General features: G+C 37.3%; 1 protein-coding gene across 2 annotated transcripts in view; it reads right to left on the reverse strand.

Annotated features, from left to right (window-relative positions):
* BMP2K (BMP2 inducible kinase) overlaps positions 1-24,048 on the reverse strand; it is a 145,648-nt gene that overhangs the window by 78,950 nt on the left and 42,650 nt on the right. For both annotated transcript variants that reach the window (XM_033214321.1, XM_033214320.1), the window contains exons 2-3: positions 14,661-14,779; positions 6,922-7,027 (exon numbers count right to left, since the gene is read on the reverse strand). In XM_033214321.1, the coding sequence (XP_033070212.1) occupies positions 6,922-7,027; positions 14,661-14,779 (225 nt within the window). The remainder of the gene's footprint in view (positions 1-6,921; positions 7,028-14,660; positions 14,780-24,048) is intronic.

Genomic DNA, 24,048 nt, shown 5'->3' on the forward strand with positions numbered 1-24,048 from the left:
AAACAAGATTTTAAAAAGTGCTTTCTTGGTGTATATTCACATCCTTGAAATATCCTATCATAGCTAAAGAAATCATAACCTTGAACTCACTCCACCTCTTCCAAACTTCCAATGTGATAATAAGCAGAATAAACTTTAAACAAACTTTAATTCCCTTTCTTCTATCCAGAGACCTTTGAAGTAGAAATCCTCAATCACAAAAAACAAGTCCTCAGAGAAAACCAAAAACTATATTTGGGCTGAATTTCAAATGAAATCAATAAAATTTCATTACTCAAAATCAGAGTTTTCTGAAAATTAAAGCTTAAAAGAAGGTATTCTAATGAAAAAGGTAAAAAGTCAGATTTGGAAATCAAACATTATATACTTAAGGTATTTTAAAATGAGATGCCCCACCTTTAAACAAGGGGCTTGCAACTTAGCTCACGCCCGACCAATCCGGTAGTGAAGAGAGCTCACTAAAACGCTAATTAGGCAAAATCAAGAGGTAAAGAAAGAGCCAATCATCTATCACCTGAGAGCACAGCGGGAGGGACAATGATCAGGATATAAACCCAGGCATTTGAGCCGGCTACCCTCTTTGGGTCCCCTCCCTTTGTATGGGAGCTCTGTTTTCACCCTATTAAATCTTGCAACAGCAATAAATAAATAAATAAATAAATAAAATAAAATAAAATGAGATGCCTACAACTCTCAATTCTTTCCATATTTTCCAAAGAGGTATCATTTCCAAAACAAAAGCTTTTATACTCTGCCAAATTTCATCACTAACATTAAAAAGTCAACATTTTTCTAACCTCTTAAAAAGGTGTTCAACAACCTCCCTGAGTACACATATTACCACTTGGTTTAAAAAAAACATAAATGCAACCTATTATTCCATTTAAATTTTGATAATGTGACTTTATTCTTACAACTGTGATGGTTAATACTGAGTGTCAACTTGATTGGATTGAAGGATGCAAAGTACTGATTCTGGGTGTGTCTGTGAAGGTGTTGCCAAAGGAGATTAACATTTGAGTCAGTGGGCTGGGAAAGGCAGACCCACCCTTAATCTGGGTGGGCACCATCTAATCAACTGCCAGCACAGCCAAAATAAAAAGCAGGTAGAAGAACATGAAAAGACTAGACTGGCTTAGACTCCCAGCCTACATCTTTCTGCCATGCTGGATGCTTCCTGCCCTCGAACATCTCTCCAACTGCTTCAGCTTTTGTGGTCGGACTGGCTTCCTCGCTTCTCAGCTTACAGATGGCATATTGTGAGACCTTGTGATTGCATGAGTTAACACTCCTTAATAAGCTCCCCTTTATATATATATCTATCCTATTAATTCTGTCCCTCTAGAAAACCCTAATACAACAAGATTATTCAATTTCGTCTGTAGTAGATTGCATTATTGGTCGTCAACTTTCAAACTTGACTTTTTACAGGCACTTTGTCATGTAACTCTGCAGTTTGTCCCAATAAATGAGGCAGATAAATTTCCTGCTCTTTGATTTGGGCTCAGTCATGTGATTTTCTTTGGCCAACAGAAAAAGGTAAAAGCGTCACTGTCCTAGTTCCAAGACTAGGCCTTAAGAGGCCTCATTTGCTTCTACATTCCTTCTTATGTTTCTATCATCCACATGAGAAAACTATCCCAGGACAGCTTGCTAGTGCCAGAAAGAGGATGATGGACATGTGAAGCAGAGCTACTCCAACTAATTCCAGCTAACCATTGTCATGTGAGCAAGCCCTGCCAAAATCTGCAGTGTCACCCTACCAAGCTAAGTTGAAAGCAGCTGGCCCAAGGATACACAGGTGATAGATAATAAACGAATGTTATTTTATGCTATTGAATTCTGGAATTTTTTTAATTAAGCAAATACTAACAGATATATAATCCATGGGAACATATGTAGAATACTTCCTAAAAACAGATATTAAAATTTCATAAATTTTGATAATTTATTCACGAATTATTCATAAAATAAATGTCCTCAAAATACCAATAATGATTTCTAGAAGTCTGAGACCTAAAGTACATAATTTCTCTTTATGTATCAAAATATTAGCAAATACAGCAGTACCAAACCACAAATTTACAAAGACAAAAGACGATTACACTTGACAAAAGATGACTGTAAACACTGGATACCTAAAACCACGTAAGGGGATATGAGCTATATAACATATTCTTTTACTCTCTATACAGTTTTATCCCTACATAATAAAAACCAATATCCCTGAACTATATACATTATATAGGTTCCCTTACTAAAATACCTGTTAAACAACTTTATGTAATGCAATTAGCTATTACAGAGGAAGTAAGGGGAGAGTATTTAGTCCTCTATTCTTTGCCCTTCCAAATCACTCCTTCCCTGTGGGAGAAAAAGGAACTTATCTAATTGATTCATCTGAGAAATGAGATTACATACACTCCACTGAGAAAATTGAGCATACTCCATTCAGGCCTTCTGGATTTCTTCTATTAAGAAATAATTGCCCACTTAGAGGGTACAACTGATCTGCAATACATAGTAGTAACATTAGCAGGTAAAACATCTGAAGAAAACTTTGAAGAAAGAAAGAGAAAGCATGGTTTCGCTGTGTCCCCACCCAAAGCTCATCTTGAAATCCCACATGTTGTGAGAGGGACCCATTCGGAGGTAACTGAAACATGGGGGCAAGTCTTTCCTGTGCTGTTCTCACGACAGTGAATAAGTCTCACGAAATCTGATGGTTTTAAAAAAGGATGTTCCCCTGCACAAACCCTCTCTCTTTATATGCTGCCATCCATGTAAGATATGACTTGCTCCTCCTTGCCTTCCGCCATGATTGTGAGGCTTCCCCAGCCACGTGGAACTGTAAGTCCAAGTAAACCTTTTTCATTTGTAAATCGCCCTGTATTGAGTATGTCTTTATTAGCAGCAAGAAAACAGACTAATACAGCAAGGAAAAGAAAAAAAAATAAAACTAAAATTAGTTGGGCACAGTGGTTCTGCCCTTAATCCCAACACTTTGGGAGGCTGAGGTGGGAGTACTGCTTGAGGCCAGGAGTTCCAGACTACCCTGGGCTACAAAGTAAGACCCTGTTTCTATAAAAAATTAAGAATTAAAAAATTGGCCGGGCATGGCCATGTGCACCTCTAATCCCAACTACTCAAAAGGCTAAGGCAGAAGGATCACTTGAGTCCAGAAGTTGACGTTGGACTCATGTGGATGACAGAGTGAGACCTTGTCTCAAAAAGAAAGAAAGAAGGGTCAGGGGTGCAAAGAAAAAAAAAATGGACACACTGAAATTAATATCCACAGACAACAAAAGATTTGCAGCTAAAACAAGAACAAGGTATATCTTTTTCCCCAATATCCCTACATGGTAACAAGGTGTATTTCAGCAAAGAACACTGAGAGAACATGAAAGAGTCAAGCTGGGAGTGGTGGCTCACACCTATAATCCCAGCATTCTAGGAGGCCAAGGCAGGTGGATCACTTGAAGTTAGGAGTTCAAGACCAGCCTGGCCAACAAGGCAAAACCCTATCTCTACTAAAAATACAAAAATTACTCAGCTGTGGTGGTGCACACCTGTAATCCCAGCTACTCAAGAGGCTAAGGCATGAATGAGAATCGCTTGAACCCAGGAGGAAGAGGTTGCAGTAAGCTGAGATGGTGCTATGCACCCTCTAGCTTAGGTGACAGAGCAAGACTATGTCTCAAAAAAAAAAAAAAGTCCTTGGAAATTAAAAATAATATAATAGAAATACAAAATTCTATAGGAGAGCTAAAAGATACAGAGGGATGCTTCCAACAAAAAAAGAATAAAGACAATAAGAAAGAAAAGAAAATCAGAGGATTATCAATCTAGAAAGCTCAAAACATCTGAAAGAAAATGAGAAGTCCAGTAAGAGACAACTGAAAATGGAAGACAAAAAACTCCACAAAAAGCATACCAAAAACAACAAACACTAAGACGCATATATCTTGAAATTTCAATACATCATAGATAAAGGAAAGATTCAAACTAAAAGTGTCCATGGAGAAAAGATGTCACATAAAAAAATTAAGCAATCACAGTAACATTAATTTCTCAACAACACTAAGAAAAAAGTGGAATGTTATCTTCAAAATTCTGGATCAAAATTATTTCCAACCTATAATGTTTTAGCCAGCCAAAGTAACGATCAATGTGGGCACTGAATAAAAATATGTTTATATATGCAAGGTTTCAAAAATGCTTCTCCCAAAAATCCAGTCAGAAAGCTACTGAAAAATACACTCCTCCAAATTAGGGAGTGAAAACAAAGGTGTGGCGTAAGTAGCAGGGAATCCAAGACAGAAGGGAGGCAAAGGGAATTTCCAGAAGGATAGCTAACTGCTGTTCAAAACTAAGCAGGATGATCAGTCTCCCCAAGAGGTGTTTTTAAAGGAAGAAAAAATGAAATCAACACAAATATTAAAATGTCTAAACATACTGCATAATTATTTGTATGTCTATTGGAAAATACAGGACTAAAATATTAATATACATGAAGAAAATTAGGCAAATGAAAAATGAGATAATTACTAACTCCAGGAAAACAAAAAGTATAAGAAAATACAATTACAGACACCATTAAATGGGAAAATAAATACTGATTTGGTCTAAAACCTGAGCATATCTATACTAGAAGTAAAATTCCTATCTTTTCTTAGAGACAATATCTAAAACATCAAATCAAAAATAGCACTAGAAAATTTTCTTTCAAAGGCCTCTTCATGCACAGAATTACATACATACTTCCCTTGATTTTCTAAGTCCTTTCTCTTTTGTACCCTTAGGAAATCACTAAAATTATTGATTCTCTTTTATATAATGCAGTGCGGAAATATGGAAGTAAATATAAGAAACATCTCAAATATTTTAAAGGGACTACCTCTGAAAAGGGATGAGGCAGGAAGGTATTGATTTAGCCACAGCTTAAGAGAACTATTTGACTTTTTTTATTTTTTATTTTTTTGAGACAGAGTATCGCTCCGTGCCCAGGCTGGAGTGCAGTGGCGCAATCTCGGCTCACTGCAAGCTCCACCTCCCAGGTTCATGTCATTCTCCTGCCTCAGTCTCCTCAGCAGCTGGGAATACAGGTGCCCGCCACCACGCTTGGCTAATTTTTTTTTTTTTTTGTATTTTTAGTAGAGACGGGCTTTCACCATGTTAGCCAGGATGGTCTCGATCTCCTGACCTCGTGATCCACCCGCCTCAGCCTCCCAAAGTGCTGGGATTACAGGTGTGAGCCACCGTGCCCAGTCAACTATTTGACTTTTTAAACCATATACATAAATTACTTTGATAAAAATTTTAAATTTCATATACTGCAGAGCTTGATGATTTGAACACTGGATAACTATTTCTAAAAAATTCTTAAAACAAAATAATGCATTCCTCAAAAAACAGATATGATCATTCTTTTACTTTAAAATTTGCCCCTAAAACTTGAAGGTCATTTGATTCTCCTTTTAAGATGTCTTCTAAGTGACAATTAAATTTATCCACGGTTATGATTATGCTTGATTCAAATATCTTTTAAAAGTTCCAAGTAGTCAAGGGCTAGGAGTAAACTCTAATCTAAGAATTAGCACTATAAATGCTAGAATTCAGGAAAATGGGGTAGAAAAAAATGAGTATCTTCTCCTAAAAGAGATCACAGTACAGTACTTTATAGTAGAGAAGATAAGATATAAAGAAAAAATGATCCAGAAACATCTGTTTGTTAAATATTGTGTATGGAAATAAGTTACAGATACATCACAGTAGGCATTGTTACATTGATTCACTTCATTTCCCCCATACTTCCCTCCTTAAAATATTGCAGTAAACAAGATCATACTCTCTCCAACATCATCATCATATCCCTCTTCCTCCTCAACCTTCAGGAAACTGTAAGAGTTCCTGCGATAGTAATTAACAATCATTACTGTCTGAAGAGAATGTAAATGTAAACCAGGGCTCCCTAGAACCACAAGTGCCAAATATGGCTTGCAAGTTTGTAGGAAATAGAATTTTGCCTCCACCTTTCCACACATTAAAATTTTAAGGCCGGGCATGGTGGCTCACGCCTGTAATCCCAGCACTCTGGGAGGCCGAGGCGGGCAGATCACGAGGTCAGATCGAGACCATCCTGGCTAACACGGTGAAGCCCTGTCTCTACTAAAAATACAAAAAATTAGCCGGGCGTGGTGGCCGGCGCCTGTAGTCCCAGCTACTCGGGAGGCTGAGGCAGGAGAATGGCGTAAACCCGGCAGGCGGAGCTTACAGTGAGCCGAGATCGCGCCACTGCACTCCAGCCTAGGTGACAGAGTGAGAATCCATCTCAAAAAAAAAAAACAAATTAAATGTCAGGAATTTTTTTATGATGATGATGATGATGAAGGTATGCTACACAAGTATTTATTTTAAAATATCACATTAGGCCCAAATAAAATGTGATTTTCTATATTCTAATGTTTACAAACACCACCAAGAGACTACAAAAAAACAGGTTTATAAAGTCTATAGATCAAAATGCAACCTCTAAATTTGTTAAATTTAATGTTTACAATAACATAGTAGAGCGCTGGAAAAATCTTACAACATTAATATTGACACATTATGCTCTTCTTGGTTGGATTACAAAAGAATTCTATGGAGAGCAAGAACTGTAACTCTGTACCTGCTTAAATTTCCTATTTTAAACTCAATATCATTTTTCTCATTCTGCATTTACATGCTCATATCATAATTGCAGCAACTATGACTAGGTTTTAAATAATGTTTTAACAATATTCCTAATTAGATAATGAAAAGTAAGATTACAATAAGTGACTAGAATAAGTTAGCAGCTGCCCTGGAAACAACAAAGGTATCTAGTAACCCATTTAAGGATAAATTTTTTATTATAAAACAAATGCAAAAAATACTTACCTCGACAATATTCCATTAAGATAAGGACTTCCCATACATTATCACTAATGGAATTAACAGCACAGTCCAAATAACCCACAATATTTTTGTGACCAGATAGTTCTTTCTGGAAAGAAAAAAAAATGAAAACTGGAAAATGCACATTTTAGAGGTATAGAATTAGCAATGGTTTGAAGTCTAAACTAATATAAAGAATTTCAAAAGGCAAGAATTAAACATGAGTATAGAATCTAACATATTTCAACCAAGCAAAGGCTTCTATGGTTTCAATAAAAAGTTTACCTGCATGTGACTGTAATTTTCTAACAGACAAATATGAAAATTATTTTTAAATTCAACTATGAAAATGGTTCATTCAAAAGTAATAGTTCCCAAAAGTGTACAAAGAACTTGAGAATAAAATATTAGAACTTTTATATTTGATTTTATCTAAAAAATAAGGGAACTAAGCTCCAATATTTATTAACAATTACATTCTCATTTGTTGTGCCTGCAACATATTGCAATTTACGTGTAGCTATTACATGAATTTATAGATACATGCACTTTTAACTAAATAACCTATAAAAATGAACAAGTGGCTAAAAAGATTTCTAAAAAGAAACCATAAAGATAATGCTAATACAAATATACGGAAATAAGAAAATGAAAAATCTGAAACTTTTGCATCTTTAACAAGATAGTCATCAGTATACAATGAGGTTAAGAATAATAATCTACTCTGCTCTACTGAGAAATTTAAAAACAACTATTAAAAATATTATTCAAAATAAATTTACATCAACTATCATTAGCAACAAACCTAGTTTTAACTATGCAATGTAATTTGAAATAAGGGCTAAGGGCTACTGAACATGGGAAATTTATAAGGAAATATACATAATGGGGATGAATCATCAAAAAAGTTGACAGACCACCATTCTAAAGAACTAATCTCCCTAAAAAAATGTTCAAAAGCGTAAGATTTGAGTGTGCTGCTCCTCATATATCTCTCAAAATCATACAAATTCTATTGAAACGAAGAGAGAAGTCTTGTACAATATAACATCTCGACTCGAGTTAGTTAGAGAACTTAGTCTAAGCTTCTCCATTATCTTGAGGTAAATCTTTTTACCCTTCTAGCTAATAGCCTTACTTTTAAAAAAGTAAATGCCAAAGCCTAATCATCTCTAATCTAGCTAAGGAATAGAGAAAATAAAAGCAGAATTCAAAAAAGTCAGATTGTGCAAATGCACTTATTTGCTAACAAAAGGGATTGTAATATGTGTTAGTAAAGACGTTGATACAAAATAAGAAATCCCCCTCTTAGCAGGTGGATAAGTAGGACTGACATTAATAACAAGTGTTGGCAAGAACGTGGAAAAACACTTTCCTTAGAACATAAATGGTTCAGCTGCCATGGAAAACAGTCAACATAAACTACATATGACCCAGCAATTCCACTCCTAGGTATAAACGCAAAACCACTGAAACCAGGCACTCAAGCAAATAGATGTATGCATATATTCACGGCAGTATTAATTATAATACCCAAAAGACAGAAACAGCCCAAATGCTCATCAAATAATTTTTTTAAACTGCATCAACAGATGAATGATAAATTGTGTTACAGACATATAACGGGATATTATTCAGCCATAAAAAATAAAAATACTATAATTATGTGAACTTCACCTCAACAATCTTCAAATATACATATGCACCTGTGTGTGTGTTTGCGTGTAAGCACTCAAAAAACCATGGAGAAAGAGAAAACAGGATGAAGAGGAGGGGAGAAATGAGAGGATAAGGAATAAGAATAAGAACAAGAAACCATCCAGAGCACTGAGCATATGCAATTCTAGAAAAGAAGGAAATTTTTATTCTACTTTTTTTTTTTTTTTTTTTTTTTTTACTACTTAGGCTAGTTAAGTTAGAGTCACTGAAGTTTTTAATGGCCTATTAAAATATTTTTCACTTTTCCTAATATTTAAAAAGAAGTTTTCCCTTGTTGAAAGATGTCTTGCTATTAGAGTTCACAAAAAAAACAACGTTAGAGTATGATATTAAAAGTGAAAAAGAAAACTAACTACTGTTTGCGAATGAAAACACATACAGTGAATGCACAAGAACAGTAAACACAGAGTTCAGACAGTAGGATTTTTTTGGATAAGGAGAATAGCAAAGGTGCACCTCATTTTATTGTGCTACATTTTTTAAAGTGGTACTTTGCTTTATTATGCTCTGCAGATACTGCATTTTATACAAATTACAGGCTTGTGGCAATCCTGCATAGAGTAAGTTTATAGGCACCATTTTCCCAATAGCATGTGCTCAGTTTGTGTCTCTGTCATATTTTGGTAATCCTCACACTATTTCAAACTTTGCCATTATTGTAACAATAGTTATGATAATCTGTGATCAGTGATGGCTGATATTATTATTCTAATTGTTTCATGGCAACACAAACTGTGTCCATATAACACAGTGAACTTAATCAATAAATGTTATATGTGTTCTAACTGTTCCAACGGCTAGCCATTCCTCAGGCTCCCTCTCCTTGGGGTTTCCTACATCATAAAATACAACAATACTGAAGAGTCCCACAACTCTTGTTTTAATCAAAAGCTAGAAATAGTTAAGCTTAGTGAGAAAGGCACATGGAAAGCCAAAGAAGGGCAACATTTAAGCCTTTTATTACACCAGTCAGCCAAATTTTGAACGCAAAGGAAAAATTCTTAAAGGAAGTTAAAAGTGCTACTCCCATGGACACACAAATGGTAAAAAAGCAAAACAGCCTTATTGCTGACATGGAGAAAGTTTCAATGGTCTAGACAGAAGATCAAGCCAACCGCTACATTCCCTAAAGCCAAAGCTTTAACCTAGAGCAATGCCCCAACTGCCTTCAACTCTATCAAGGCTGAAGAAGTAAGGAAAGCTGCAGAAGAATAGTTTGAAGCTAGCAGAGGTTCGTTCATGAAGTTTAAGGAAAGAAGCCATTTCCAGCACATATTAAGTACAAAGTAAAGCAGGAAATGCAACAAGTTATTCAGAAGATTTAACTAAGATAATTGATGAAGGAGGCTACACTAAACAATAGATTTTCAATGTAGACAAAACAGCCTTCTATTATGCCATCTAGGATTTTTAGAGCTAAAGAGAAGAGATCAATGCCTGGCTTGAAAGTTTCAAAGGACGGACTAACTCTCTTGTTAAGGGCAAATGCAACTGGTGACTTTAAGTTGAAACCAATGCTTACTTGCCATTCCAAAACTGCTAGGCCCTAAAGAACTATGGTAAACCTACTCTGTTCTCTATAAATAAAACAACAAAGCCTGAATGACATCACGTCTGTTTCCAGCATGGTTTACTGAATATTTCAAGCCCACTGTTGAAATCTACTGCTCAGAAAAAAAGATTCCTTTTAAAATATTACTGCTCACTGACAATGCACCTAGTCACCCATGAGCTCTGACGGAAATGTACAAAAAAATTAATACTGATGGCTGGGCGCAGTGGCTCTTGCCTATAATCCTAGCACTCTGGGAGTCCAAGTGGGACAGATAACTTAAGCTCAGGAGTTCACCACCAGCCTGAGCAACATGGTGAAACCTCATCTCTACTAAAAATACAAAAAAATTAGCCAGGTGTGGTGGCACCTGCCTATGGCCCTAGCTCCTCAGGAGGCTGGGGCATTAGAATCACTTGAACCCAGGAAGCTAAGGTTGCAGTGAGCCAAGATCACATGACCACACTCCAGCCCTGGACAACAGAGCAAGACTTCATCTCAAAAAAAAACAGAAAGAAAGAAAGAAATTAATATTGTTTTCATGCCTGCTAACACCAACATCCATTCTACAGCCCATGAGTCAAGGAGTAATTTTAACTTTCAAGTCTTATTATTAAAAAATATGTTTCTTAAGACTATAGCTGCCATAAATAATGACTTATCTGATGGATCTGGGCAAAGTATATTAAAAATCTTCTGGAAAGGATTCACCATTCTAGATGCCATTACAAACATTCGTGATTCATAGGAGGAAGTCAAAATATCAACACTAACAAGAGTTTGGAAGAAGCTGATTCCAATCCTCACGAATGATTCTGAGTAATTCATGACTTCAGTGAAGGAAGTAACTGCAGACATGGTAGAAACGCAAAAAAAAAAAAAAAACAAAAACCTAGAATTAAGTGGAGCCTGAAGATCTGACTGAATTGCTGTGAAATGAGGAGCTGCTTCTTATGAATTAGCAAAGACAGTGGTCTCTTGAGATGGAATCTACTTCCTGGTGAAGATACTGAGAACACTGCTGAAATAATAAAGGATTTAAGAATATTACACAAACATGGTTGACAAAGCAGTGGTAAGATTTGACAGGATTGCCTCCAATTCTGAAAGAAGTCCTACTGTGAATAAAGTGCTATCAACCAGTATTGCATGCTACAGAAAAAGCTTTCATGAAAGGAAAAGTCAACTGATGTGGCAAACTTCACTGTTGTTTAAAATCCACTTACACCCAGTGTTCCATTATTGGAACGCTGAGCATGTGGGAGTTATTTATATCCTATTGCTCAAGGTCATCGCCAAGGTCTGATTTTTTACTCATGCAAAAATTCAAAAAATTGCAACCTCCAGCATAAATAGGTTAAGAAATTTCCACAGCTACCCCGCCCCTTCCTTCAGCAACCACTACCGTGATCAGTCAGCAGCCTTCAACATCAAGGCAAGACCCTCTACCAGCAAAAAGAACGCACTTTGCTGAAGGCTCCAGTGATCATCAGTTGTTTTTTAACAACATTTTTAAATTAAGGTATATACAATTTTTTAAGGCATAATGCTATTGTACATTTTATAGACTACAGTGTAGTGTTGTGGTGTTATGATACTATATCGGTTTTTGTCCACAGTTCCTGGTTCATAACTCCCAAAGCCCTAGTCACAGTCTTTTGTCATAATGTTGGGTGTCTGAGGCCCCAGGAAGTAGAAACTTTCTCCTGCCCTCCTTTCACCAGCCCCAAGGCAGCACTCTAATCGTTCCCCATCTTTCTGATTGTGGGTCTTAAAACCCTCCCCAGAGAGAGTCCCGCACTATACCCTAGGGGAAGGAATGCTGACATCATGAAGCTTCCATAAAAACTCAAGAGGACTGGGTTCAGGGAGCTTCCAGATAGCTGAATATATGAGGGTTCCTGGAGGGAGGTGTGCCCAGGGAGGCAAAGAAGCTCTGTACCCCTTCCTCCATACCTCATACTCTATGCATCACTTCATTTGTACCCTTTGCAATATCCTTTAAAATAAACCACTAATCATAAGTGTTTCCCTGAGTACTGTGAGCCACTTCAGCCAATTAATAGAACCTAAAGAGCAGGTGGTAGGAACCACAACTTTAAGTTAGAAGGTGAAAGCTGGAAGACTCAGCAAGTCTGCTCTTCCATCTTCTCCTTCCTGCTTTATTCTAGCCATGCTGGCAGCTGATTAGATGGTGCCCACCCAGACTGAGGATGGGTCTGCTCTTGTGCTACCTGGGGAATGCAATAAGGAGATACTCTTAAGCAGGGAGCCTCTTTACCCCTAGGGCTGACTCTGGAACTGTGTGAGGTGCTGCTGGATTCTACTGGACACTTGGACAGTGCACTAGGAACAGATCTTAATTGACTAACAAGGAGTTACTTGGTTTACAGACAGCAGTTCCAAAATGAATGGACAACATTCCGTTTAGATGGCTGCTACTTTCATCAAAGAAGGTAAAAACATATCAGCAAGGTGGGCTGAACTGCATGCAGTTTTTTTTTTTACTTTTTATTTTTTTACCAGTAATGGCAGAACTGAGCAGTGGTGGAAGCCCCTGTGTTTGAGTTTTTTTACTGACTCACAGGCAGTGATCAGTGGCCTGGCCACACAACCTATGGAAATTTGAGGGGTGCACTAAAGTAGAACAAGTCAGTGCCCATCAGAAGAACTCCCTTCCAGATTGGGAAAGTGATTGGAATCAGCAAGCAGGTCTGTCCGTGTGCTCCCTGGAGGTGGCAATCTGGGTCCATGAAATGAGCGTACATAGGGGTACTGCAGCAGTGCAGACATAGGATGAATAAAGACGTGTTCTTTTTGCAACCTCACAGGCACATAATGCCAGTAAGAACTGTTCTAAGTGTCAGCAAGACAGACAGATTACCGATGGCTATGGATGAGATTCCCTGATAGGAAGGCCCTCAACATAGCTGGCAAGTGAGACTGATGCTGGTAGCCCTCAGGGGCCTATGAATAGGCCTTGACAGGAATAGACATTTACTCTGGACTGGGCTTTGCTTATGCAATGGAAGATAAAAATGCTCAGAATGCCATTAAAAAAAAAAACAAACAAACAAACAAACAAAAACCAAAACAAAAGACAGTGTATAGAGTTAGAGGGCCAACTATCATTTCTTCAGACCAAGGAACACAATGTACAGTCCATAATGTGCAACAATGGGGCAGAGAAAGGTCCTCCACGGAGTAATAGTTTGATATAGAAGAATAGGGAACTGAAACATTGATCTAAAATGGGGAGATAAAAACTGTAACCATAACTTTTGTATGCACTGGGAAGCTAAAAAAATTGTGTGACTTGCTTCCTTGCAACATTCACTTTATTTAGTGGTCTGGAACCAAACTCACATCTCCAAGGTATGCCTATACAGGGATACAGTTGAGGAGGAACACACAGAAGGCTCCAATAGTACTTGCAGAGCTTAATTTCTTAATCTGGATGGTGAATAAGCTTGGTGTTTACTATATAACTCTGTAAATATTTCTATCCTGAAAATACTCCACAATTAAAATGTATTTAAGAACAAAAAAGAAAAAAAGCAGAGTAGCTTTAAAGTATACAAGATGATGTGTGTAGGTTACATGCAAATACTAAATTTTACATAAGGACCTTGAGCATTCTCAGATTTGAGCATCTGCAGAGTTTAGTATCTGCAGTGGGTCCTGGCACTAAATCCCCATAGAAGACCAAGGGACGACTATACTACAAATCACCAGATTATCTTCTAATTTAATGATCTTTAAAGATTATTATAAATAAGCAGCTTGCCTAATAGCTGGTTAATGTTATAGAAAACAAAACAGGCCAGGCACGGTGGCTCACACCTGTAATCCCAACAGTTTGGGAAACCAAGGCAAGCAGATCACTTGAGGTCAGGAGTTCAAGCCCAGCCTGCCCAACATGATGAAACCCTGTCTCTACTAAAAGTACAAAAATTAGCCAGGTATGGTGATGGGCACCTGTAATCCTGGCTACTTGGGAGTCTGAGGCATGAGAATTGCTTAAACCTGGGAAGTAGAGGTTGCAGCGAGCTGAGATCACGCCACTGCACTCCAGCCTGGGTGACAGAGCAAGACTCAATCTCAAGAAAAAAAAAAAAAAAGCCCGGGCGCGGTGGCTCAACTGTAATCCCAGCACTTTGGGAGGCCGAGACGGGCGGATCACGAGGTCAGGAGATCCAGACCATCCTGGCTAACACAGTGAAACCCCGTCTCTACTAAAAAATACAAAAAACTAGCCGGGCGAGGTGGCAGGCGCCTGTAGTCCCAGCTACCCGAAGGCTGAGGCAGGAGAATGGTGTAAACCCGGGAGGCGGAGCTTGCAGTGAGCTGAGATCCGGCCACTGCACTCCAGCCTGGGCGACAGAGCGAGACTCCGTCTCAAAAAAAAAAAGAAAGAAAGAAAAAAAAAAAACTTGCCAAATTTCTGAAAGAGAATTACTCTTTCACTTACCATAATTGTAATTTCCCTTTTACAAACATTGAGGTCTGGCATGTTATTGACATACATTCGCTTCAATGCACATCGGATTCCGCCGTGAGTACGCACGAGGAAAACTGTGGAGAATCCACCTAGAAAAACAAAGCACCAATTAATTTAAAAGAAACAGAAACAAATGTCAAAATCATGTAATATAATTGTAGAGCTTAATATTGGACAAAAATAAACAATGACTGTACCCAAGACAAAAATAAGTGCAATAAGCCACTAGTAGATTAAATGCCAAAACACTGGCTTCCTAAGTCAATCATGAAGTAGTACTTAAGAGGAAAACATGCTTCTCGAATAAAGATGCTTCCTCTTAAAGGCTAAAATCTCACCTTTTGCACTAGAATACCTCTTATGTAGTATAATGAAAAATGTCACAATTATGTTACTAAAGTTTGGTATACACAAGTGATTGCCTACGTATTAGAATGTCCCTCTTGGATAACAAAACACTGATGTTCTTTAATATGAGACATCAATGGGATCAGATAGGTGCTTCCCTCCTCCAGCTCCAGAAGATGAACCAATACTGTTCTAAGCCCATCACAGGAATCTCATTTCCCCTTATCAGTAACTGATTTAGGATTGGGTATGTAACTAGTTCTCGCTAATTGAATATGTAAAGTCAGCCCGAGTTGCAGGGAATGATTTTCCACAGATAAAAGAGACTGGTAGAGAAGGCTCTGCTCTTTTGCTTTTTAATTTTGTTGCCTATGATGTTTAGACCTAAAGAAGTCATCTATGGCCATAATGGAAGAAAGAATCAGAAAGAAAATGATCCAAAACACAGACATTTGGCTTACTGAATCAGCCAACTCTGGAACCACCTCCCTCTAGAACTCACATAGTAAACATCTTCATTACTTAAGCCATGGTTTACAAGGAAATTCTGTTTTTTGGGTTTTTTTGGTTTTTGTTTGTGAGAGGGAGTTTCACTCTTGTTGCCCAGGCTGGAGTGCAGTGGCACAATCTCGGCTCACCGCAACCTCCGCCTCCCAGGTTCAAGCTACTCTTCTGCCTCAGCCTCCCAAGCAGCTGGAATTACAGGTGCCTGCCACCACACCTGGCTAATTTTTTGTATTTTTGTAGAGACAAGGCTTTGCTATGTTGGCCAGGCTGCTGGTCTCGAACTCCTGATCTCAAGATCCGCCGGCCTTGGCCTCCCAACGTGCTGGAATTACAGGTGTGAACCACAGCACCTGGCTGGAAATTCTGTTAACTGCAGCTGAGAAAGCATCTTATCTGAAGCACTAGGTAGGTATTGTAAAGAACAATTCTGTCATATGTAAACAAAGATTTCCACATGAAGTTTTTTAAATTTATCTTGACACAGAATATGCTATTGCTTAATTACTTTTTTAAAAAATAGTGTATCACTTGCATTAATTTGATAGCCTTTAAAAAGCAGCATCCTGAGCAATAAGTCACCTGCACTCAAGTCAATACAAGTTGTAAAAGGAAAAAAAAAAACTATTAGAAATACACAATAGGGGAAAAGAGCTCTGATAAGATTTGGCTGTGTCCCCACAGAAATCTCACTTTGAACTGTAATAATCCCCACATGTCAAGGGCAGAGCCTGCTGGTGATAATTAAAACAACGGGGCAGATTCCCTCAGACTGTTCTTGTGGTCGTGAATTAACTCCAAGATCTAATGGTTTTATAAATAGGAGTTCCCCTGCATAAGCTCTCTTGCCTGCCACCATGTAAGATGTAACTTTGCTCCTCATTCACCTTCTGCCATGATTGTGAGGCCTCCCCAGCCACATGGAACTGTGAGTTTATTAAATCTCTTTCCTTTATAAATTAGCCAGTCTCAGGTATGTCTTTATTACCAGCATGAGAACAGACTAATACAAGCTCCTAGGAAATTCCAGAATCAGTACATACTCTTTCCAGATTCTCTACATCTTCCATGTCCAGTTATAAGAAACTATACAATTTTCCATTTTGTAGATCTGGATTTCCACATATATAGTGTTAGGGAAATCAAATCAACCACCCCACAAGGTAGTTCTAGGAATAAATCAGATGATGACGATGTTTGGGAAAGGTACTTTATGTAAAATCTCTAACAATGCAGGGCACTACTTTAAAAGAAACTCACTTAGCACTAATTTCGTATGTAAACATTAACAAGCCAGAAAGTAAAAGACCTAATAGAAAGGGCCACTTAAACTACCATAATTTTATTTGGTTACAAAAACTAAGGAAAATGTGGAAAGAAAGAATTTATCTAGATAAGGAGGTGGTACAAGTACAGCTGAGAGAAATCATTTAAATAGCATTTGTTTTGAGACATATATCTATCTAGGTCTAGATTATTTCCCTAAAACAATTCTTTCCCAAACATAGCTTTGCATCAGAATTGCCTGAGGTGGTCTGTGTATGAATTTATCTTGAACAGTTTCCAAATTCTGGCCCCAAGTCTGAATCAGTAGGTCTAAATGGTGACCCCATTTATATATTTATATAGATATACAGACATAACTATATAGAGAGAAAGAGCACTAAAAATCTCCCTATTTGTTATACTATTATACTTTTGTATATGTTTTAAATTGTTTATTAGATGGAAGGACGAAAAGAGTTCCCCTAAATGGTTCTGATGCACAACCAAGGTATGTAGTCACTGAACCAAGTTCCCAGAGGAACCATGGATCCTATATACCTACTCTTACCCTCCCACAGAACAATGTGATTTTATCCCTGTGAATCAGAGAAATGAGAAAAAAAAGTATCAATAGGTTTTCGTCACAAAAACCATTCCCAAAATGAAAGTTTTCCAATTCTACTAACCCTAATTTAGACAGATCTTATCAAATGTTAAGTTTTCTGAATACAGAAAATACGTTCAAGAAAGGATTTCTACCTAAACAAGGTAAACAGTGATCGTTAATTGTATCTACTTTGAGAATAAAATGTAATAAATATTTATGCTTTCCCCAGTACTATCTTTTCAAGAATTTTCCGATAAGCTAATATTATTTCTGTTTGAAGAATGCACTTACGGAGAGGCAACCAGTTAGAACACTATAGTAGTCCAAGAGAGGAGTGTAATACTTGCCACCAATCTATAGCTTATCAAATTCTTAAGTATTTATTTTTCCTCACAGAACTCTTTCATGACCAACCCAATTTCACATTCATCACTCACTCAGGTACTTCTATCTAGAATTTGACTATATTATCATGTACTTCAGTTTTCCACAAATTTCTGTACATAAATCATAAGATTATTGGCAGTAACCACAGACTTTACATATATATGTACAATTTAATACTGTAAAGCACAGTTGTTATATTAATGCTAAATTGTATAATTCCAAACATGTAATTATGAGAGTATTACAAAGCATTCTGAATGTTCTCAAAAGACCATAAAAGCAAAATTATGACAGATATTGATCTGATGAAATAAAATGGGAAATAAATGTGTACTCATGAAAGTAAGAAAAATGATTGGTATCTTTTGCACTCTATAAACTATATAAATTGTATAACTAAATATAGAAGTTTCATTCATAGGTGTATTCTTTAAAGAGCAGTAATTCTCGGCCTCCTCTCGCTTTTTTCAAGGGTAGGAGATGAGATTTACACATGAAATAATTTCACAGGACACCTAATTGAAATCTTACCGCTGGTCTCCACACACACACAAAAAAAGGTAACCAGATTAAAATGAAAGAGTAGCTTTGTTAAGCCAATCTAAATTTGTTTCAACTAAGAAGAATCATAATGGACAATTCTCCATCTAATCCCAAGTGCCAGCCACCCAGGATATCTCTCAATTTTTATACACTGTAGTACGGTAATAACAAAAGAAGGACAACACAGTTTACACTCACTTGGAAAGCACTGCTCTAGAGATGCCAGGTCACTGTAGTAACTATATATGAACATATGGCATATACTGCTACAGACTAACTACTCCTTCTGGTAAGCCATTATTTATTGCTTCTAGTAAGCAATTATTTCTCCTTGCTTTAATCTGTCATTTCCATGCTTTAATTAAAACATTTTAATTTACTGATGCTATACATATTTGTAACTCTTCACAAATTCATTTAAAAAGATAACACAAAAGAATGAAAAGTGATAAAGCTAACGTATCTATCCTTCGTATCTTTCCCACAGTTCCTCTGAAATAGTTATTAATTGATCAACTAGAGGTACCCAAAGGAGTAGAAATTGATCAATAACAAAATAATCCTTAAAACAGGGCTAAGTAGTTCACCGGCAAATAGGAAAACTGACTTAAGGTCAGTCAGACCTCTCGATTCACTACCCCATTCCCCACAGCCAGGCCAACACTCGCCCCTACGCAGTATTAATTAAACTAGCAATATATATGAGACATCAGGAAACATTTGGGGGCATGGGAATAGAAGAAAGGTGAGTGTAGTCCTGAATTAAAAAAAAAAAAAAAAAAAAGAATTAAGTAAATGCCTGTTGAAAAGAGAACCCCCACCTGAACTCATGACCACTGTTCAGCTACAAGAACACTGGCAGCGAGACATACTCACAAACAGAAACTGGAGAAAAAAAAAATTTTCTGGGAAACAGGAAAAAACATACAGATAATGAAATGTGGGAGTCATAGAATTTAAAAGTGCCTTTCCGCATCATCACACTAAAGTGAAGCCCCAAGTCAAGAAACTTGTCCATTTACACAAATCGCTTCCATCATCATCACTTTAGAACTTCACTCTTTAAAAAGAACAGACACAAAAAGATGACCAGACGTTCAAAGAAACCCTTTAACATGACAAGAGATTAAAAAAAGCAAACAAAAAAAAGAACTTTGAAGAGGTGCTGGGAGCTAAAGAAATCATCCAAAGAATCTATAAATATTCTTAAGAGTAGAAGAAAGACATTGCAGTCATGAAATAAGAGCAGAGTTCTATAAAAGGGATATTTGGAGAATGAGAAATTACTTTTACAAAATAGAATAAAGAAATCAAAAGTTAAAGCTTCAACAGAGGAGCTAGAAGATAAAATTAAGGAAATATTCCACAATTTTTTCAAAGGATAAAAGACTGGAATATTAAAAAACCAGTTCAGGCTGGGCATGGTGGCTCACACCTGTAATCCCAGCACTTTGGGAGGCCGAGGTGGAAGGATCACCTGAGGTCAGGAGTTCGAGACCAGTTTCACCAACACGGTGAAACCCCATCTCTACTAAAAATACAAAAATTAACTGGGTGTGGTGGCACATGTCTGTAAACCCACTACTTGGGAGGCTGAGGCAAAAGAACTGCTTGAACCCAGGAGGCGGAGGTTGCAGTGAGCCATGATCACGCCATTGCACTCCAGCCTGGGCAACAAGAGTGAAACTCCATCTCAGAAAAAAAAAGTCCAGTAGATCTAGTATCTAAACGACACTTCAGAAAAAGAAAAGAGAAAATGAGAGGGGAAAATGTATCAAAGACATAACACACACACACACACACACACACACACACACACACACACATCAAACTTGAAGTACATCGGTTCCCACATGAAAAGGGCTCACCAAGCAAATACCCAGCACACAGAACAAAAAGATCCACATCAAGGCTCATCGTCATGAAATTTCGGAAGGCTCAAGATAAAAAGAAAATCCTAAAAGTTACCAGAAGAAAAAGATTGCATATTTCCCTTAGAATGGCTTCAGCCCTATATCCATACCCAGTCATCTCACAAAGCAATGGATGAATGTGTAAGCACAAGTAAGCTAATACTACTATTAAGTGGGCATATGATATACTGATGGCATTTTACCAAATACTTCCTGCTAAGTTTCTAAATTTCAGTTAGACTAAAATTAGCCTAAAAACTTTTAAAGTTGCTTCAAGATTTCTCCATTTTCACAGTCATTATAGTAAGATAACCAACATAAGATAATTGTACAATAATATTAATAATGCCAGTAAGCCTGTAAACTCAGATGCCTGTAAAGGCCAGGCGTGTAATGTAAACGAGTAAACTGGGACAGTACCCTGAGACAATGGAGGGTGGGGGGCTGTGATGAACTGCATTAGCACATGCCCTGTGTAAAGGCTACAGCAACTAATGCCATTTGGTTGATGTCGTGTAAGAATGAGGGCCTACTGTTTCTCTATTTCTATTAGATAACAAAAAAAGACCTAGATATTACATACTGGGCAAGACTGAGTATTGTAAAATCATTTCAAAGAAGTGACCAACAAGAAATGAAAGGATTTTGTCCCTTACATTAACAGTGAATATTATGGGGGTTGGAGGTTTTGAAGCAATAAGCACTTCTATGTATAATGCCTGGTAAGTGAGTAGGCACACAATACTATTTATTGAATGAATCAATCAATGAAAGATGGAAAAAAATGTTCCGCTAAATTTCTTCTTGGAATCCAGCATATCAAGGGGAAGGGGGAAGCAAGGCTTTTGGAGTCAGACATAAAAGTAAATACTAACTCCACCGTTACTAACTGTGTGACCATAAGCAAATTAATTTCTGAGCTCCAGTTTCCTTATACATTCAAGAGATAATAAGGTCTCCTCACAGGACTATTCTAAGGAACAAATGAGATTCTATATGCAAAGCACTAGTACAGTTCATTTCATAAACGGCAGCTTTTGTAACTACTACTAATACGATAAGTAGTATTAGGCTGCTGCTATTACTACTTGGCCAGGCATGGTGGCTCACACCTGTAATTCTAGCACTTTGGGAGGCCAAGGAGGGTGGATCACCTGAGCTCAAGAGTTCCAGACCAGCCTGGGCAACATGGTAAAACCTTGTCTCTACTAAAACTACAAAAAAATGAGCCAGTCATGGTGGCATGCACTTGTAATACCAGCAGCTCGGGAGGCTGAGGCACAAGAATCGCTTGATCCTAGGAGACAGAGGTTGCCGTGAGCTGACATCACACCACTGCACTCCAGCCTGTGTGACAGAGCAAGACTCTGTCTCAGAAAGAAAGAAAAAGAAAAAAAAAAAAAAATACTGCTTCATCTTATGAAGGCTAGAGTTAAACTACACATCCTAAAGAAGAAGACTGGAAACTAATACATTGCTTGACAAACAAGCTAATATAAAGACAGTAAAATTCAAGGAGACTATACTTACCTGCTTCACCATGCCCAAGTCATACGTGCATAAAAGTATAAATAGAAGTACAAAATAAGTTATTCAAACCTCAAATCAGCTTATAAAATACTTTTTTAAAGAACTGGAAATGTGAGGTGTTAAAATGAAGGCTAAGATCATCTCTTTTTTCCAACACCATTTGAGAAATGCAAATCAAAACCACAATGAGATACCATCTCATGCCAGTTAGAAAGTCAGGAAACAACAGATGCTGGAGAGGATGTGGAGAAATAGGAACGCTTTTACACTGTTGGTGGGAGTGTAAATTAGTTCAACCATTGTGGAAGACAGTGTGGCGATTCCTCTAGGATCTAGAACTAGAAATACCATTTGACCCAGCAATCCTGAAGGATTATAGGTATTATAATGAGTATATAACCTCAGCAAACCACCATGGCATGTGTATAAATATGTAACAAATCTGCACGTTATGCACATGTACCCCAGAGCTTACATTCAAAAAAAAAAAAAAAAATTCACCTATTTTTTTAAACACCATAATTCACTTCTATGTTTTGGCTTTGTGTGCCTAATGGAATAGCAATTCAATATAGCCACTCAAAATAAGATCTAAATGAATGCCTCCCCCATCCATTTTAGGGAGGAAAAGCCCTAAAATTGTATTATGTTTATTAAAAGCATCACTCTGACTCTATTACCATAATATGAGAAAAAATATATGTCTGTTCTTTGTTCCTAGTTTCTGGTACAGAACTTCAGAACCACTTAGAATTCCCTAGTAGACATTTCTTTGTTATGCTAAGAGGTTAAGTCATCATGGGGCCCTACATAGCTTCAGAATGGGGCTGATCATCAGAAAACCAACTAGAGGTTAGAAAGATTAGATTACAGGGTTGGAACTTTCAGCCTCTCCCTTCCCTTTCCCCCCGCCCCCTACCTCTCTGGATAGGAGAGAGACTAGAGATTGAGTTCAATCATATGGCCAATGATTTAATCAATCGTGCTTACTTTGTAAGACCCCAATAAAAACTCTGAATATGAGGTTCAGAGTTTCCTGGTTGGTGAACATACTGCTGTACTGGCAGAGTGGTGTACCTGGCATGAGGATAAAAACTTCTGCACTCAGCACCCTTCCAGACCTTGTGCTACGTACCTGTTTTCGTTCATTCGTGTCCCTTCTAATAGAAGAGTAATTGTAAGCATAGCACTTTCCTGAGTTCTGCGAGTCACTGTAGCAAATTATCAAACCCAAAGGAAACCCCCAAATTTGTAGTCAAGTTTATCAGAAGTACAGGTGACCCCCAAGACTTAGAGCTAGTGTTTGAAGGGGGGGTAGTCTTGTTGGACTATGTCCCTTAACCTGTGGAGTCTGTGCTAACTCTGAACAGTTAAGTGTTAGAATTGAATGGAATTGTTGGATACCCAGTTGTGTCAGAGAATTGTTTTTGGAACACAGCTATCTACTCAGGAATAAGTTATGGGTGTATTATATCTTCTGCTTAGGAAGATGAGAAGTATGCATTCAACTACCAATTAAGAAGCTTTAAATCTATCCATTATTCAAAACTGATTGTCAAGAAGCCATACAGTCCTCAAAATCAGTACCAAATATTTCAGAGACATGTAATACTGAATTAATGAGTACTTGGTAAATTTTTAAATATTTGTGTGTCCATACAATTAGACTTCCTTTCAGGTTGTACCGCATTTCTTGAAAACACAAATTCCTGTCCAGACCACATAGCTGACTATCAATATGTCTCTTCTGCTATGTGTTAAGCAACTTGAGAAGGGCTTCATACAATAGTAAATACACGATGAATAATCAATATGTCCAGTCACCTATGATTTAACCAAGCTCCTCTGATTTCCCATGAGAAAAAGGAGTTTTTTAAATGCTTTATTTTAATTAACATAAACTAATTTCTTTCACATGACAAGTAAAAGTGATCGATTCACTACAAGAAATTAATTTAGTCCAGCATAATTTGCACTTAGTGAACATCTCTCAGGTCTTAAACAGTACTTTATTTGCAAAGAACTGAAAATCAACCTTGGAAGAAGTCAAATAAAAGTAGACACCATTAAATGCTTTTTGTAACTGTAGTTTTCCATGCATTTTCTTGCCCAATTACTCATTCCCAAAAATGACAAGACACTGTTAGTGAAATTGGGAGAAAAAGTATCAAAGTGTGTAGAAAAAAATGAGTAAAATATTTAAAAATTGATTCCCCAAGGATCATCAATGTATGCTAAAATCATAGATGAAAGGTTAATA

This window comes from Trachypithecus francoisi, unplaced genomic scaffold, assembly GCF_009764315.1.
Source record: "Trachypithecus francoisi isolate TF-2019V2 unplaced genomic scaffold, Tfra_2.0 Lachesis_group1, whole genome shotgun sequence".
Classification (NCBI taxonomy): Eukaryota; Metazoa; Chordata; class Mammalia; order Primates; family Cercopithecidae; genus Trachypithecus; species Trachypithecus francoisi.